The 17696-nt window shown below is 46.7% G+C and overlaps 1 protein-coding gene across 5 annotated transcripts in view; it reads right to left on the bottom strand.

Annotated features, from left to right (window-relative positions):
* ANO5 (anoctamin 5) overlaps positions 1–8682 on the bottom strand; it is an 89434-nt gene extending 80752 nt beyond the window's left edge. For all 5 annotated transcript variants that reach the window (XR_010794890.1, XM_066637132.1, XM_066637101.1 and 2 more), the window contains exon 1: positions 8535–8682. Coding sequence is in view for 4 of the 5 variants with exons in the window: in XM_066637132.1 (XP_066493229.1) it covers positions 8535–8595 (61 nt within the window). In the remaining variant the exon portion in view is untranslated. The remainder of the gene's footprint in view (positions 1–8534) is intronic.
* Positions 8683–17696: the final 9014 nt, after the last annotated feature.

Below are 17696 nucleotides of genomic sequence, written 5' to 3'. Positions count from 1 at the left end.
CTTCAGATTACTAAAATGACATTTTTAGTTCAGATCAATGTGGTGCTATCAGAGCTATCTACAATACTTTTCCTGCCCCAAAGAGGTAGCACAGTCAGCCTTGACAACAGCAAGGTGCCCATTCAACAGGCCCAAAAGACCACAAAGGTTCCTTTTCTGACTGTGTGCTTATCCTGGCAGGGAGGGGAGTGTCATTCATGGTGCTCTGACATGGACTATGATTTCTTTAGAACTTGGCAAATTATATTTACCAACCTTGAAGGAATGGAAGGCACACCTGGGATGTGTCATGAATGGCCCATTCCTAATCACGGCTAGTGCGACCAGAGTGAGCGTTCTGGCCTCACTAGGCACTTTCCAGCAGTTCCTAAGCGCAACGTGCTGGAGAGCAAAGGCTAGCCACTGCCAGAAGCAGCAAATAGCTGGCCCCATGCTGCAGCAGATTTCGGGTACCCACAAGTAAGAACGTGTAGGGGGTGGGAGGAAGGCAGGGCAGGGGTGAGAAGAAAGTGGCAGAGGGTGGATGGAACAGAGCAGCAACAAAGCAGAGAGGAAGGCAGACTGAGACCTGGAAGGGGGCAGGTTCAGTGGCTTTGGTGTCTACTGAACTCAAGCCCCCTTCCAAGACTTGATCACATTAGCACCACTGCATCACTGCACAGAGAGTTACGGTTGATTGGGCTGTAAGAGTGCCAGCATGCTGCAGTAGTTGGCTTTCTTAGAGCCCAATCCTATGCACGTCTACTCAGAAATCCTTATAGTCTATGGGGCTTACTCCCAGGCAAGTATGCATAGGATTGTAGCTTTAGGGCCCAATCCTATTTGATTTTCCAGTGCTGGTGTAGCTGTGCCAATGAGGCATGTGCTGCATCCTGTGGTGGTGGGGCAGTCACAGAGGTCTCCTCAAGATATGCTTACCTCAGGAATGCATTGTGGCTACACCAGTGCTGGAAATCTGGATAGGATTGGGCCCTTACACTTTTACAAGTTGCAAAAGGCCAGGAAATTTATGGCCAGGAAAAATGCTATCATAATTACAGATAGGAAGAGCAGGAACAACAACATTCCAGAGCCCTTTCCAGGCCAGGGAAGAAGTAACAGGTGAGTAATCCAGAAGACATTAAATGTGGAACAGGGGATGCTGGCAGGGGATGTTTTGAAGCAGATCAGTGAAGGACGGGAGTGGGGAAGAGGAGGTAGGATCTCAGCAGTACCTGCGTGCACCAGATCTTATCTCTTCTTTCTCATGCTGCCTTGCTCTTTTTCTCTCCTCCGATGTACACCAGCAAAATGGCTGTCACAGGTCCAAGGAGTCCCATAAGCGATCCGGCAGTCTACCGGGGGGGTGGTGGTGGTAATATTTTACTTGTCTCTGCTGGCTGTCCGATCACCCCACCACAGGATGCAGCGCACACTCCATCAGTGCAACCGCATCAGTACAAATAGGGAGAATAGGATTGGGCAGTAAGAGAACATGTGTGCATTTGAGACACAGCACACAGACCATGATGAAATATGGTTCCTAGGCCATCATCCTCAGTTAATGTGTCTAAAGTGCCTAAAATGTATTGACTCCAAAATATCAGAAGCCAAGAGATCAGAGCTGCCAGAACTCTGACTTCACTTTATTCAAATATGGTACCACCCAATGACTGGATGAGAAATGGTGATGTTATGGAATGCTACAAAAGTCTGAGAACAATCTCTCAGGGTATAAGGATCTGCACAATCAAGGGTATAAGGATTTGTGCAGTGGAAGGGAGGGATCAGTGATTATTACTGCAGTTCTTGTTTGCACTACAGAAAAATAGATAGGTGATGCAAGACAAAAACAAATCAATAGATTATGTTTTTGTTTTTTTTACAGCAGTGGCTTCGTAACTGCTTTGGAAATGGTATCAGCTATGCCCTATGTAAATATTAGCCTTTCCTCTAGACATAGGAATAATTCCATCTCAGACTCCTACAGGAAAAAAAAAAATTCTTAAAAGGAAGATGTTATGAAGAAACTTAGTAAGTCAGTGTCGTCAGTATTTTAAAAAGTGAAATGGTCCACTCATGTTTTCCATGTATATGATAACAAAACACTCTGATTTTCAGGCTCTACTGAATCAGCTTATACAAGAGTCTAACAGCAAAGGATTTGTAATAAGCGATGGGGAGCTTCTTTCACCTTAGTGCCCAATCCTGTGGTCTGCGCCGCACCTCCACGGTGCGGACCACAGTTGCAAACGTGCCGTAAGGCGCATTTGTGGGGCTTACCACCGGGCTCCTATCAGAGGTGGCTCAACTCCAACCGGTGCTGAGCCACCGCCTGGCGGGCGCCCGCTCGGCGGGCTGCAGAACAGCAAATAGGGTGGGGACGGGGATGTTCCGGGGAGGGGGAGGGGCAGGGAGGCCGGCGTGAGGCAGGGAGGGGGGCATTCCAGAGGCATGCCTGGGGGCGGGCGGGAGGAAGATCCGTGGAGCTCTGCTCTGCAGGATCCTAGGCGTTCGTGGAGGCTGCGTGCCTTACACGAGCGCCTTTACTTTAGCGGTGCCCTTTGGGCACCACTAAAGAGAGTAGCCCCATTGCGGGGCTGTCTCCCTTACCCGGGGGGTGCCTCCCGCGGTAGCCCTCGTGGATTCGGCGGCAGCCCTCGTGGTGCCGCCAAGTGGGGGCACCCCGGGCAGCCCAGGATTGGGCTGTTAGGCTTTTCTACCAATTTTGGCACATACCAAAAACAGAAATGCAGACTTAAAACCCCTATTTGTATATACTGTCACCTCCCTCCATAGCTATCTTCAAACAATAACAATACTTGGCTTCATTCATTGATCGTTTTCTTACCCCCTGAAGTGGGTAGCCTCACTTTCCCCCATGCATGTGCATTCACTAAGAAGTGTTTTGCATTTGTCTCAATACATGAATTCACCATGGAATTCAAAGTTCTGTTGTTATTGTTGTATTTGGTGGGCTTATGCAGATAGCGCTGGGATCACAGTTAGAGAGAGCCTTGGGCAGGTCAAAGCAGGCCAGAATGTAACCCGAACATTTAGACTGGGCAGATTCTCCACTGTTGTAAACAAGACCCTCTGCTACTGCATTCTACCCATGGGAATGTAGGTAGGGAGCAGGCAATAGAACTAACAGGGAGAGGAGGGAGAGTATCATGGAAGTGTCTGGGTGAGGAGGGGGCCAGGAAAGAGATGGAATGGGGAGGAAGGGGTGCATCCTGTTGGCACAGATGTGCACCAAGATCCTATACAATTCCCTCTCCTCTTCATTCCCTTTTACTCTCCTCAATTCTGCACCAGCAAAAAAATTGGCACAGATCCAAAAACCATTTGGGCAGAGGAGGTTTGCCCAGGGTAAGGGACTGAAAGCTTCTTACTATTAGAATCAGTCTGCAATGGTGGTCCCACCACCACAAGATGCAGCTTGTACTCCTCTGGCATGCCTGCATTGATGGGGGACATTTAGACACAATTGGGCCCTAAATCACTGATTTATAGAATAATCCAATTCATATCTACTCAGAAGTTCCATTATATTAAATGGGGCTTAATCTCAGATAAGTGCTACAGGATTGCAGTCTTATAGCCCAATCCTATCTACATGACATGAAGGCGGATCTCACAGTCTGCCATTGTACCAAGTGGGCTGCCACTGCTGCAACCACGCCAATGGCAAGCCCCCACCACCACCTGGTAAGCCCCACCACCACAGTAGCGGGCTGCAGACTGGCTGTTTGTACAGGTAGATTGGGGGGTGAGAGAATATCAGGAGCAGACTGGGATGGTGATCAGGCTGCACCAGGGGTGGGTCAGGGATGGATCTCAGCGACAGTGACATCTGCTGGATCCTATGCCCTCATTCCAAGCCTGAAACACCCCCTTCTCCCTAACAGATTTATGCCTAAAAGACTTACCTCCCCAGCTGGCTCATTGGATGCAGTGGACACATTCAATCCAGCAACAGATAAGATTGGGCCATTAGTCAACCACAAGTTGCACATTTCTCAGGTCCCTCATTAGTTCCATTCAAGAATTATGTTCTTTGTTAAAAAGCCAATGAATAACAAGGGAAATGAAAGAGCACTAGCTATCCCAGATTTCTTCATACACTCAGCATGAAGAGTGCCACATTGAGTGAGGACAAGGTTTTTCCATGCAAGGGTTGGGGGCATGGCTAGCAAACATGTTGATACAAGGGGCATGGCTAGATGGCATACTTCCATTTTCCCACTCATGCTATGACTCTTGGTGGACAACATAAGCCCTGAATAGGACTTTTGTGTTATAGTATTTACATCATGCATACCTTCTCCAGTTGCCACTCAGAAGCACCTACTCTAATCATTCTGGCTTTCTCTATCCCTTAGTCACTGCTTACTACTAGCTTACCCTGAGGAGTCAATAAACATTACCAATTGCATTTTAGTCACTAATCTCTATACATAATGTAGAGTAAGAATTGCAAAAGAAATAAACTAGCAGTAAGTGGAAGGCAAAACCAGCTATGCTGCTATTTCCCGCCATCTTCCTCCTTCTTCCAAGAAGGGTGGTTGATATACAGTCTACTAGACTGAGAAATACAGAGATGAATCTGACTAGTCTCAATGCAAAGTTAGCCAGGATGAAGACCATGATGGCAAACATCTAGGGCAGCCATTTTTAACCACTGTGCTATGCCACACTGGTGTGCAGCAAATGGTCTGTAGGTGTACCGCAGGAGATTGGGGGAGGCTCTATTACTAGGGCCATTGGCTCCCCACCAACAGCATGGTATGCCTTGTCAAAAAACTGATGGTGTGCCTTGACAATTTGGCAGTGTGCCATGAGATGAAAAAAACAACAACTGAAAATCACTGATCTAGAGAAAAGGAAGATGCTGGGAGTTTCTCTCACAGAATAATGCAAAAACTTCATTTTTAAAAAAATGCCTGCCTATGTAAACTGCCTTGATTCTGCCTGAGTCAAGTCTACAGGTCTTTGAGAAAGGTGGTATACAAATAATGAAATAAATGAATAAAAGTGTGCGGCCTACTTAAATTCAAGCAAAGTCTTTCACACATGACGCAGCTTTTTCCCTTTCCATTTCCTACAGCTATAATATAAATACAAAACTCACATTAGCTGTCTTTTGCTTTTTAACCAATGTTAACATGTGACCGAGAGGCTTAAAAGTGTTTCTAGTCTCATGTGTGAAAATGCACTTTATCTTGAGACTTCATCTCTTGAGCAAGTCCACTCTTCGTAAGCCAAGCACTATGGTAGCGTCACTACATGGTGTGACTACTGGGGCAAACATCTTTCTTTATTTCATCAATTCACTCATGAACAACTATTGAATAAACAGTATTCATTCATGAAACTCTTATTCTTATTCACGTAGCACAGATACCCATCTGTTTCTGCAGAGCAAATCACAAGGAACCCACAATCTAGGGTTGTATTTTCCTAGCAAATATAAATGACAGTTAGTACACTGGGAAAATGTACTCTTCCTGAAACAGAAGTACTTCCTTCAGAGAAGATACTTGGATGTCAGAAAATAAATGAGCAAATATAGGGCATCAGTTGCAACTATCTGGAAAGTTTCTACATGGTTCCTGGCTGCTCTATTAGGATTAAGCAAAAAAAATTGCATAATACTGTGACACTTCTTTACACAATGTAGGCCATATTAATTGGAATGTCTTATCCAGCCCACATCAACAGCCTATGTGGCTCAGCTGAGTTTATTTTGTGTAAAAACTAAGAAACTAATTGTTAGTTTCTCAAAAGATATCTGTTCCCATATTCACTTTAAGCACTTCTCAAGTCAGGAAAAATGAATCCTTACACTACTGAACGAGAAATACTACCTGGATAACCCAACATAACATCTCCCACATGCATACACTGATGAGATCCTCTTAAAAATGTTTCAATGAATTTCAGATATTACATTGATGTCACCCCTGATACTGTAGTAGAGTGCCCCAAATAAGGAAGTGCTAGAAAGGAAGGAAGCATCAGAGGTTTTGATTTCTCAAAAAAAAAAAAAATGCTTAATATGAGAAAATTTGAGAGTTAAGCGAGGTCACATTGAGGCATGAATTCCTTGTCAATGGATCAGGAACAGATGAAGGCACAGTGTAGATACCTTTGTGCTTTGCATGGAAAAGGCTCCAGATTGAATCACTGATATATCTCTGTAAACTAGGATCTCAGGCAGCTAAGCTACAAATCATCTTTGCCTGAAATTCTGGAGAAGAATGAACATAAGCCCCGCTGGATCAGGCCAAAGGCCCATCTAGTCCAGCTTCCTATATCTCACAGTGGCCCACCAAATGCCCCAGGGAGCACACAAGACAACATGCGCAACGTGTGTCCTGGTGCCCTCCCCTGCATCTGGCAATCAGAGGCAGCCTGCCTCTAAAATCAAGAGCCAACAAAATACCAGCCAACATGGGAGCATACTGGACCAGATATGGACAACTTTACTGATATGATAGTGCTTAAAAGATAAGTGTTGAAAACTTTTGGGGAAAATATTCAAAAAAAAAAGGTAGCAGGGCTCATGCCCTCCAGGATGTTACTTTCTCTTTATTTTACTCCCATATGAGTATGTCTGAGGGCTGGCTATAGTTCCTCACTAGCAAGAATTTATACATATCTAATGGCTAGGCTTTGTTTTTTTATTTGCTTCATTTATATACCGCCTTTTAGTCAGCACACTCAAGGTGGTTAATAAAGTAAAATAATGACTTACAATCTGGCAGGCATAATACAAAAGGGATGAGGAGAAAAAACAACAGTAGCCCGATCAGGTGCCCATCCTCACATAAGATTACAACATGGTTATGTAATGTAGATGGAATACGGACAGCATGAGATAGTTCTGGGAGCAGAAGAGCTAAGTGGCAATTAGTTCCCACTGAACCAAGGGAGAAGGCCTCACTCTCTCACCTCTCCCTCTGATGCAGCCAGGTGCTGATGGAGGCAGTTCTACAAGGTGAGGAGCCCCAAGGCAGACCCAGCCAGATAGATGGAAGGGAGCCTGGTTGCCTCACTTTTCCCTCTGGCACAACCAGCTACAACTCCACACTGTCTCATCATTCATGGCTAAGGCCTATGCTTTGAAAGAGTTTCTAGACCAGCGATTTTCAACCTTTTCCATCTCACTGACAAGGTACTAAAATTGTCAAGGGCCATCATGCTGTTGGTAGGGGGCTCACATCCCTTAATGGCCCTACTAATTAAAGACCCTTCCCCAACCTCCTGCGGCACACCTGCAGACCATTCGCAGCACACCAGTGTGCCATGGCACAGTGGTTGAAAATGGCTCTTCTAGACTAAGGTGCTTCAAACCAAGCCCTGGTTATAAAGTACTTCACTATAGCTCCCAAATGGGCATGAATTTTGGGCACTCCTGAGTGGGATCCATCCTTCCTTAATGTGAACTATGCTTCCTAACACTGTGACCACACTCCAGTGCACTGTCATGGCCAATGACATGGCCATGACAATTTTTAGGGCTGTTTCACTGTACAATAGGGATGTGCAGTGGGTGGGGAGGCAGGTGAGGCAGAGCCTCCCCACCAGAATCCTTCAAAAAGCAGCAGGGCCGCTGTCGTGTGAGGCACACAAGCATTCACAACCCATGTGCAGAAGCGCAAGGGTTGTGAGTGCTTGCACACCTCACACAGCAGCGGCGCTACTTTTTGAAATACCCCGAATTCATACCCATTTGGGGGCTATAACGAAGTACTTTACAACCAGGGCTTGATTTGAAGCACCTTAATTCTAGAAATTCTTTCAAACCACAGGCCTCAGCCATGAAGGATGAGACGACGTGGAGTTGCAACTGATTGCACCAGAGGGGAAAGTGAGGCAGCCGGGCTCCCTCCACACCCACCACACGTCCCTGCTGGAGAGGAAAGCGCTTTTGTTTAGAAGTGAATGTATGCCACAGGGCACAATCCTATACAAGTCTACTCAGAAGTAAGTCCCATTGTAGACAATGGGGCTTACCTCCAGAAAAATGTGGACAGGATTGTGCCCACGCACATTAACTACACAGAAGTGATTTCCACGCACGCAGGATTCTCCCTGAACAGCTCTCACACGCATTTGCGCCTTCCTACCCGTAACGTGTGAATGGGCCTCCCTCGTGCTGAAGCGGAATGGCTTGGCCAGCTATGTGCCAGCCATACTGGAGGCCTACCCGCCTTCCTTCCCTCGCAGGCTGGGCATTACCTGCCGGCTTGGCGAGCCTCGCCGACCACCCTTCCTTCTCCCTTGGAAAAAGTGAGCCCAGTAGCCTGGCCTGCGACGCCTCGCAGCCGCGCCCTGCCCACCCCCCGGCGGCACCGTTATGTCCGTGCCGGGGCGGGGGGGGGGCTGTGGGTCACCGCCGGGCAGCCTTCAGCACCGGGAGAGGGCTGGCGAGCGGAGCAGGGGCCACCCCGGGGTCCCCGGGCGCGCGTAAGAGCAGCCATGCCCGAGCAGGGCGCAGCGCCTCGCCTCTTGGAGGACCGCGCCCTCCTGACCCGCTCCCCACTCACCCTCCGCGGCGGGACCCATCTCGATGAGGGTCTCATCGTCTCTCCTCCCCACCCGGGTCATGGTCTCCGCGGAGAGGCGGGCGGGGAGCCTGGGCAGGCAGCGGGCGAGAGCCACGCTCGGGAGAAGCTGCGCCGCCTCCGCCTCTGTCTCCCCCTCCAGGCGAAGGGCTTTTGCGCGCAGCCCGAGAGCGCGCGGGCGGGGGGGCTGCGGAGCGGCTCCTCCTTCGCGCTCGGCCCAGGAGGGGGCCCGAGGGGGTGAGTCAGGGTCTGCGCGCGCTGCCAGCCCTGGGATCGGGTTTCTGGGCGGCTGACGTCGCGGCTTGGGCGGGCGAGGGCGGTGCGCCCTCCCTTTTCCTGTGGAGCGCAGCCTGGTGCTGATGTCAGGGCCCGCGCAGGCCGCTGCTGCTGCTGCTGCTGCTTCCAGCCTGGCTGGCTGCGTCTGCCTGGTCTGGCTCACGCCCACGTGCTGCAGCAGCCCAGGCCCCACACACCCCATAATTTGAGCACTATCACATCATAAGAACATAAGAAGAGCCAAGGGCCTAGTCCCAAGTTTCCTGTACTTCATAGAGGCCCACCAGATGCCTCAGGGAGCACACAAGACCACAAGAGACTTGCATCTCGTTACCACTCCCCTGCATCTGGCATTCTACTCACCCTCGCACCCCTCAAAGATGACACCAGACTGCACTTGGCTTTAACTTGGGCCACTGTATTAAACACAAGTGACCAATTCTTAATGCATGAAACCTATTGAACACACCCTTGCCAGTCTGGGGACTTCTCACAACTGAGATCAGGTTTTTTCTATTCAGGCCAGGCCAAGACCTTCTGGTGCTTGAGGCTGTGCACCACCAAATGTCACTCTCCTCACTTGGTGCCAGACCAGCCAATCTTCGGACTTTCTGGATTGGAAAGAAAGAAGGGGATGGAGTGGAAAAAGTGCTGGGGCAAGGAGAGTGGTAGGCTAGAGTGTCTCCTTTCCTGTACAGCTACACTCTTCCATTCTTTTTTGAATCCAGGAAGGTAGAAGTGGATTTTGGACACAGTGGGTAGAGGCCACCATGGTCAACCTCAAGAAAAGCTTAACCGATTTTCCCATCCACTTTGGCTCACATTTTGAAGATACTTTATTTTGTGACAGAAATGGCTAGCTAGTCCACCAAAACAAAGCAATGGCGTATTCCCCTTTGCCTGACCTTCAGTAAGATCCAAGCCATGGTCACCTACTCATGAGTAAATGCACATGTGTGACTCAGTTTCACTTTCCATAGGCCTCAGTACATTTTCCTTGTGAACTTGTGGGGGGAATCTTCCTTCTCAAGAGTTTCTTGGGGCCTGTGTCCATTGAATCGAGACCATTCTGGTGGTGTTGCATTCCCCTAGAACTGCCCTTCAAAGTGGATCTAGGCACGTTTACCTACTCATGAGAAAACATGCACATGCGCCTCTGTTCAGTTTCCATAGGGCTCAATACATTTTCTTTGTCACCTGTTAGCTTGATACTTTCACAACCCACCCAAAATTGGATCACACAGTTTGGGAACCACTGCTATAGTGTGTTTGATATTTACAGGCTGTTATATGTGATGAACTTTGGCTGAGAGATAAGTTGCTACTCAAGAAACCAACAAGTAGTACCATATATGCACCAAGAGCCCACAGCCAATACTGACCGCTCAGCACATGTATGCACAGAACAACTACAAGTTACATTCATGTAGATTTGTCACATATGGCATACAGATTGGTGTATAACATTCATGCTCAATAATATAAATTTTGCTTATGTATCAATGTTTTTTAAAAAAAATAGAAATAAAAAATGAAATTTCGTGATGGGTCTGTTTAATGTAATAGGAATGCACCTGCTTGTGGTTTTTTCACTGTTACAAAGGCAATTGACATTTCAAAACTGTTCACATCTGAATTGACTCTACAACTGAAATAATAGCAGCTTATGCTACTGCCATCCTGGGATTTGAAATAATTGTGCCCATGAAACAAGTTTTCCCTGAGGAACAACAAACAAGTTAAGCACTTGGAGCACATTTAAGATTAAGCCTACATTATCTTGGGTCCCTCTTCAGATAATGAGGAACAAAAGAAAAACAAACAAAAGCCCTGTCACTAGACAGATATATTGCTACTCATATGAGGTAGTAGTCTACCTGGTACTCCCTTGGCAAGAAACGTTAAGAATAAATCTAGCATTAAGGTCAATTAGGAGGCTCTTTTCTAAATAGGTCAGCCAGGCATTGTGGTAAGCAAGATCTTGTTTACATTTCCTAAATCAACATATCAAACATAACTGCTTGGAACAAATGCAAAGTCACACACCACCACATGGGTTTCACCTTCCGTTGAATTATATGACTGTTCTAGCAAAATGTTATTTATCAAGTGAGATAATAAAACGGTCTTTATAAGTGTCATACAAAACCCAAAGATATAATTTATAACTTTGCACTCGTAACTATCAGCTGTGGTGGAGCTGTGTAACCCTTTTCCTCTCTACTGATCCTAACCGAGTACATGAACAGAACTAGAGAACAAACCACAAGTTCAAGAAAAGAACAGGGGAGATAAAGATCTAGTCACGTGGAAGATCTTGGGAGAACATTAGACTTGATTGCTTAGTTTTAACACACAAAGTTTCCGCACTGTGGTCATTAACTTTTTACATCAATATTTTCAGTGTCCAGCACTGATAAATGTTAAAGCCACTAGTCCAACAAACCTGATAATTAATTAATTAATTAATTGAACTCCACCTTCTTCCTAAAAAGATATTCCAAGGCAGCTTACAGTGAACACTTTAAACAGTTTAAAAGGCCAGTACTGTTGGGTTGCCCCACTGGTAGAATGAGCTGACTGCCGTAAAGCAGCTGTAAAGGGCACTCCAACAGCATGTGTTGGAGGACAAAGACCTGCTGAGGCAGGTAAGATGGTGGCGGGGAGGAGCGGGGGGGAGGGTGGAACGGGAGTAACGGAGTGGGGGATGTGTAGATGGAGATTGGGAAGGTGGCAAGTTCTGTGGCACTGGCAAGCCACCATCTCCTAACACACTTCCCTTGCCCAAGCCAACTATTTCATTGGCTCAGTTTCAAGTATAACCCCCCCCCCCCGAACACGATGTGGAGGCTTACCCAAAAGGAGACCTCCACAACTTGTAATTTGTGTGCAGGATAGAAAAGCATAATTCTCCATCTGACTCCAGATCTCCAGGCCCCAGTATAGCATACACTTCCCTCAATCCCCCACCCATGCTTGGTCCTTGTTGGAATGTTCCCTAACATTTAAAGTAGAAAAATACATGGAAGGCTGACATCCAAACTAACTGCCCCACTCAATCATCATCAGATCTCTCCCCACCCTATTCTTTTTTGTCTTTACTGCCCCTGCACTGTGAATCACTGAAGAGGTGATCTCATTCTAGGCAGACTCATAAGACTCATCACCATGCGCTGATGATGCATTCACCATCGCAGTTCTTTCTATTTGGTATTTTCCTTTTGCTCAATGTATGCTTTCCCAAGGAAATCGTATTAGCGGGAGGGGCTGTAGCTCCATGGTAGAGCACATTATCTGAGGTTATTATTTATCATCCATGAACCCTTAACATGCAGCTATGACCACAGTTTTCCCATTTATGTGATCCCCTGCTTGCACATAATGTACATCATTATATCTTAATCTGCAACTTATTCATATTTTCTTTGGCTTGTTCTCAGTACACTACTTATAGATCTGGGTACCCATTGCTAAAGGTGGGAGAAGACAGTTATTTTTGATCAGATTTTGGTGTTTTTCAAAAATTAGAAGTGCAGGAAACAGTGTTACGTGATTTTATTCAATATTTGCATTATAATTATAAATTATAAGCACTTTAAAAGTGCTCTAGATAGCTGATACAGGTGGTATAGTGTCAGCAGATGCAGCCACAATCATTCCCCATGCACCCCAATTAAAAATAAATAAAAAACCAAATGGCTTTATTTTTCACAGATTTTGTGTGTGTGTGTGTTTTACAAAACTGAGCAGTGTCATGTGTTTTATTTTGTTATCACCATTTTCTCCCACTTCTATTGCTAATGAGTTTTTCTTTAAAATAAAAGGCAGTTATAATAACTAAAATATTTATTTTTTGCTTTTCAACAATAACATAAGAACATAAGAACAGCCCCACTGGATCAGGCCATAGGTCCATCTAGTCCAGCTTCCTGTATCTCACAGCGGCCCACCAAATGCCCCAGGGAGCACACCAGATAGCAAGAGACCTCATCCTGGTGCCCTCCCTTGCATTTGGCATTCTGACATAGCCCATTTCTAAAATCAGGAGGTTGTGCATACACATCGCGGCTTGTACCCCATAATGGACTTTTCCTCCAGAAACCTGTCCAATCCCCTTTTAAAGGCGTCCAGGCCAGACGCCATCACCACATCCTGCAGCAAGGAGTTAAACTTAAAGAGATTTACACTGAAAAAAGAAACTCATACTTTTATCCAGGATATTGTAAAGTATTTTATATTTCTATTAAATGTCAAATACATGAACAGAAAACAGAGTAGAACAGGGTGGCCAACCGGCAGTACACCATGGGCCTTGTTTTTTGTAGAGAATCTTGAATGTGCCACTCCACCTTATCATTGCTTTTCATAAGTATTTGTATTGGCAACCTTCAGTCTCGAAAGACTATGGTATCGCGCTCTGAAAGGTGGTTCTGGCACAGCGTCTAGTGTGGCTGAAAAGGCCAATCCGGGAGTGACAATCCCTTCCACACCGGGAGCAAGTGCAGTCTGTCCCTGGTCTGTCTCCCTGGCTATGGGCCTTCCTTCTTTGCCTCTTAGCCTCAGACTGTTGGCAAAGTGTCTTTTCATAAGTACCAGATAGCTAAACAGAGCCTCCAAGTTCACAGGCAGTATATTTCTGAGTACCAGAAGGTACAGAGCAAGAAACATGGGAGTGCTGTTGCCTATTTGGGGCTTTCCAAAGACACCTGATTGACTGCTGGTGAGTTCAGAAAGATGGTCTGCATGGGCCTTTAGTCCAGCCCTGCAGGAACCATTCCAAAGTCCATATAAGGTGCGTTCATTGCCCATCTGCCCACTTCTGCCTGCCTTCTCGTCCTCAAAGATGATCCTAGCTGGAATCTCTTTGTGGATTATTTTCCTGAAGTTGGTATCTCAACCTGGTTGGGATACCTGGGCTTTGCTGATCACATTGGCCATCTCTGCACTGCTCTTCCCGCCCCAGGCCTTGTTGGGCATGCAAGTGACCTGCCAGTTAGTAGAATGCAGCTCTCTCGCATTTGACCTATTTACTTTCTCTCCTGTCCATCATTCTTTGCCCAGCTTTCTCCCTGTTTTCCAACCAGAGCAAATCAAACAGAGTAGGTGTGGCTGCCCTGAGTGTGCCCACTTCAGTATTAGAAACTTGAGGGCATACTATAAGGAGTAGCAAAGAAACCAGGCAAACCTCAAATTGCTGTGGTTCTTTCTTTCTTATTTTTAAAGCTTTTTTTCAAAGTATATGGCAACTTTGCATGTGCCACTCAGAAAGTGTCTGTGTGCCACTTGTGACACGTGTGCCATGGGTTGGCCACCCCTGGGGTAGAACAGAGGAAAAGATTAAGCGTCTTAAAACTAGTTTAATTCCTTGCAGTTCAATCAGTCAGATTTTATAAGCTGCAATTTATTTTATATAAATTCTATTCAAAAGCTTTAAATATAGAGGTGTCATTTTGTAGGCAGAGACCCTAATTAGAAAGTCAAGACTCCACAAAAAGCAGGCTGACTGCCAGGGCTGCATCTGGTCTGCTGGTTTACTAATTGCACAGTTTCCACTTGCAACCCTACCCAGTCAGTGCAGCAAGGAAGTTGAACAGTTACTCCTCAAGAAGAGGTTGTAGTGAATTCCAAGAATGTCTCATAGACTGCTCCAAGTGGGTTACTGAGGAGGCTGTGGTTTATTGACACATATGATCAGATTTTTTTAGGCCCAGTTTGGATTCAGTACATGAGTATTCCAACCCTGAAGGAAACTGGTGTAATTTGGTGCCTCCAAGTTGAGAGAGAGAGAGAGAGAGAGAGAGAGAGAGAGAGAGAGAGACTTTTGTGCATGCAGCAACATCCTCCAAAGGATACTCTTTTGACCATTCAGTTAGGTCAAACTAGATGTGATGAATGCAGCGGCGTCACAAGGGGAATGCAGGGGGTGCAAGCTACACCACGTGACGTGCACAGGGGAGGGTGACACCACTTCTGGCCAAAATTTTCAAAATCTTGGTATTTTTGAAAAATACCATCATGTTATATATCACTTGAGGCATAATTTAATGCAGAATGCAGTGAAGGAAACTGCATTGAAATATCTCTATTTTATCAAAAGTTATAGCCAAAAAGCCAGTGGGAGTAGGACAATGGTGCATCACCATTGCCTTCTGCCCAGGGCATTGCCCCACCCACTGCATGGGAGAAGGTCCATCATGGAGGTGACGTGCTGGTCTCCTGTAGCGGGTGACACAAACTTTTCACCTCTCTCATCTTAAATTTACTCAGTTTGTTAATCCAGGAAATGCTCACCACTCTTTTTTCCCTTTGCGTATCAGTTGGGAAGGGAGAAAAATGTTTGGCGCAATCAGCAATGGATTGAGGAGAAGTCATGCATTGGGGGAGGGAAGATTTAGTGCTCCAGTCCCTCACACTCCTATTACTGGTAATGCAAGCCCCCCACGCTTACTGTGAGTAGCTGAGATGGTGAATGATTGCCCCGTCACATATGGTGCATAATTCCCTGATGTGCAGCAAGCCAATAAGGCAGAGGCACTGGAAATTCATAAATGCTGAACTCCTTTCTTTTTGCTGAGGAAAAAATTCACAGAAGGCCTAGGAACTAAAGGAGCTGCACATTTGTGGACAGGAAGGCAATGGAGGCAGAAGGGGGCTGCAAACTATGGCGGCAATGAAAGTGGGATGCTTGGAAGCACAGAGTGGAGAGAAAGAAGAAATTATTGTCACACACTGATTTGAACTAAGCAACTAGATTTGGTGTTGTAGGCCATTAGTGCTTTGAAAAGCAGTCATAGCCCAATCCTATGCTTCCCGGCACTGCAAGCTACAGTGGCGCCAAAATGGCCAGTGCTGTATCCTGCTGGGTCAAGAAAGGCACCAAAGGACTTCTTAGGGGAAGGGATGTCCCTTACATTCATAGAGGAAGGGATTGTGCCCTTACCTTGAGTAAAACCCCAGCACCCGCAATGGGGCTACTTGAGCCTACACCAGCTAAATCACTGGCACAGTCTTGAAATGCTCCTTGTCGGACTTCCAAGCCTGCGAGCATAGGATCTGGCGGAGGAGGCTTCCATCAGTTCAACCCCCCTCCCAGGCCAGTCCGCCCTTCCCCTGACCCAGAAACGCCTTCCCCCCACCCCTACATACCCAGTTCTTATCTTCACTGTGCCGGAGGCCAGGGCTTCCTCCATTGCACTGGTAGGGCAGCACAAGCCTCCCCACCAGCACCACTTAATCAAAGGGTACCGCAAATGTGCTTTACAGCATGATTGCAACACCTAGAGTTGGCAGTACAAGTGTACTGCCAGGGTACAGCCCATAGGATTGGGCTCTTAAAGAGATCAGAAAAGGAAAAAGCCAAGCAGACACTTATTTTTTTTGTAAATAATAATTTTATTTTTACCCCGCCTTTCTCCCCGAAGGGACTTAAGGCGGCTTACAACAGGTTAAAACAGATTAAAAACATAATTTAAAAACAGATAAAAGCATAGTCTAATTAATAGACTTCTGTGAACTTATTTGGGTGTTGCCCTTAAAATGAAATGTCAAAAATAAATCAAACAGCAAAATGTGGAAAGATAGCTTAGTATATTGGCAACCTTCAGTCTCGAAAGACTATGGTATCGCGCTCTGAAAGGTGGTTCTGGCACAGCGTCTAGTGTGGCTGAAAAGGCCAATCCGGGAGTGACAATCCCTTCCACACCGGGAGCAAGTGCAGTCTGTCCCTGGTCTGTCTCCCTGGCTATGGGCCTTCCTTCTTTGCCTCTTAGCCTCAGACTGTTGGCAAAGTGTCTCTTCAAACTGGGAAAGGCCATGCTGCACAGCCTGCCTCCAAGCGGGCCGCTCAGAGGCCAGGGTTTCCCACTTGTTGAGGTCCATCCCTAAGGCCTTCAGATCCCTCTTGCAGATGTCCTTGTATCGCAACTGTGGTCTACCTGTAGGGCGCTTTCCTTGCACCAGTTCTCCATAGAGGAGATCCTTTGGGATCCGGCCATCATCCATTCTCACGACATGACCAAGCCAACGCAGGCGTCTCTGTTTCAGCAGTGAATACATGCTAGGGATTCCAGCATGTTCCAGGACTGTGTTGTTTGGAACTTTGTCCTGCCAGGTGATGCCGAGGATGCGTCGGAGGCAGCGCATGTGGAAAGCGCTCAGTTTCCTCTCCTGTTGTGAGCGAAGAGTCCATGACTCGCTGCAGTACAGAAGTGTACTCAGGACGCAAGCTCTGTAGACCTGGATCTTGGTATGTTCCGTCAGCTTCTTGTTGGACCAGACTCTCTTTGTGAGTCTGGAAAACGTGGTAGCTGCTTTACCGATGCGCTTGTTTAGCTCGGTATCGAGAGAAAGAGTGTCGGAGATCGTTGAGCCAAGGTACACAAAGTCATGGACAACCTCCAGTTCATGCGCAGAGATTGTAATGCAGGGAGGTGAGTCCACATCCTGAACCATGACCTGTGTTTTCTTCAGGCTGATTGTCAGTCCAAAATCTTGGCAGACCTTGCTAAAACGATCCATGAGCTGCTGGAGATCTTTGGCAGAGTGGGTAGTGACAGCTGCATCGTCGGCAAAGAGGAAGTCATGCAGACATTTCAGCTGGACTTTGGATTTTGCTCTCAGTCTGGAGAGGTTGAAGAGCTTTCCGTCTGATCTGGTCCGGAGATAGATGCCTTCTGTTGCAGTTCCAAAGGCCTGCTTCAGCAGGACAGCGAAGAAAATCCCAAACAAGGTTGGTGCAAGAACACAGCCCTGCTTCACTCCGCTTCGGATGTCAAAAGGGTCTGATGTGGAGCCATCGAAGACAACAGTGCCCTTCATGTCCTTGTGGAAAGATCTGATGATGCTGAGGAGCCTGGGTGGACATCCAAT

Source organism: Tiliqua scincoides, chromosome 1, assembly GCF_035046505.1.
Source record: "Tiliqua scincoides isolate rTilSci1 chromosome 1, rTilSci1.hap2, whole genome shotgun sequence".
Lineage (NCBI taxonomy): Eukaryota > Metazoa > Chordata > Lepidosauria > Squamata > Scincidae > Tiliqua > Tiliqua scincoides.
This window is presented reverse-complemented; position numbering and strand designations above follow the sequence as displayed.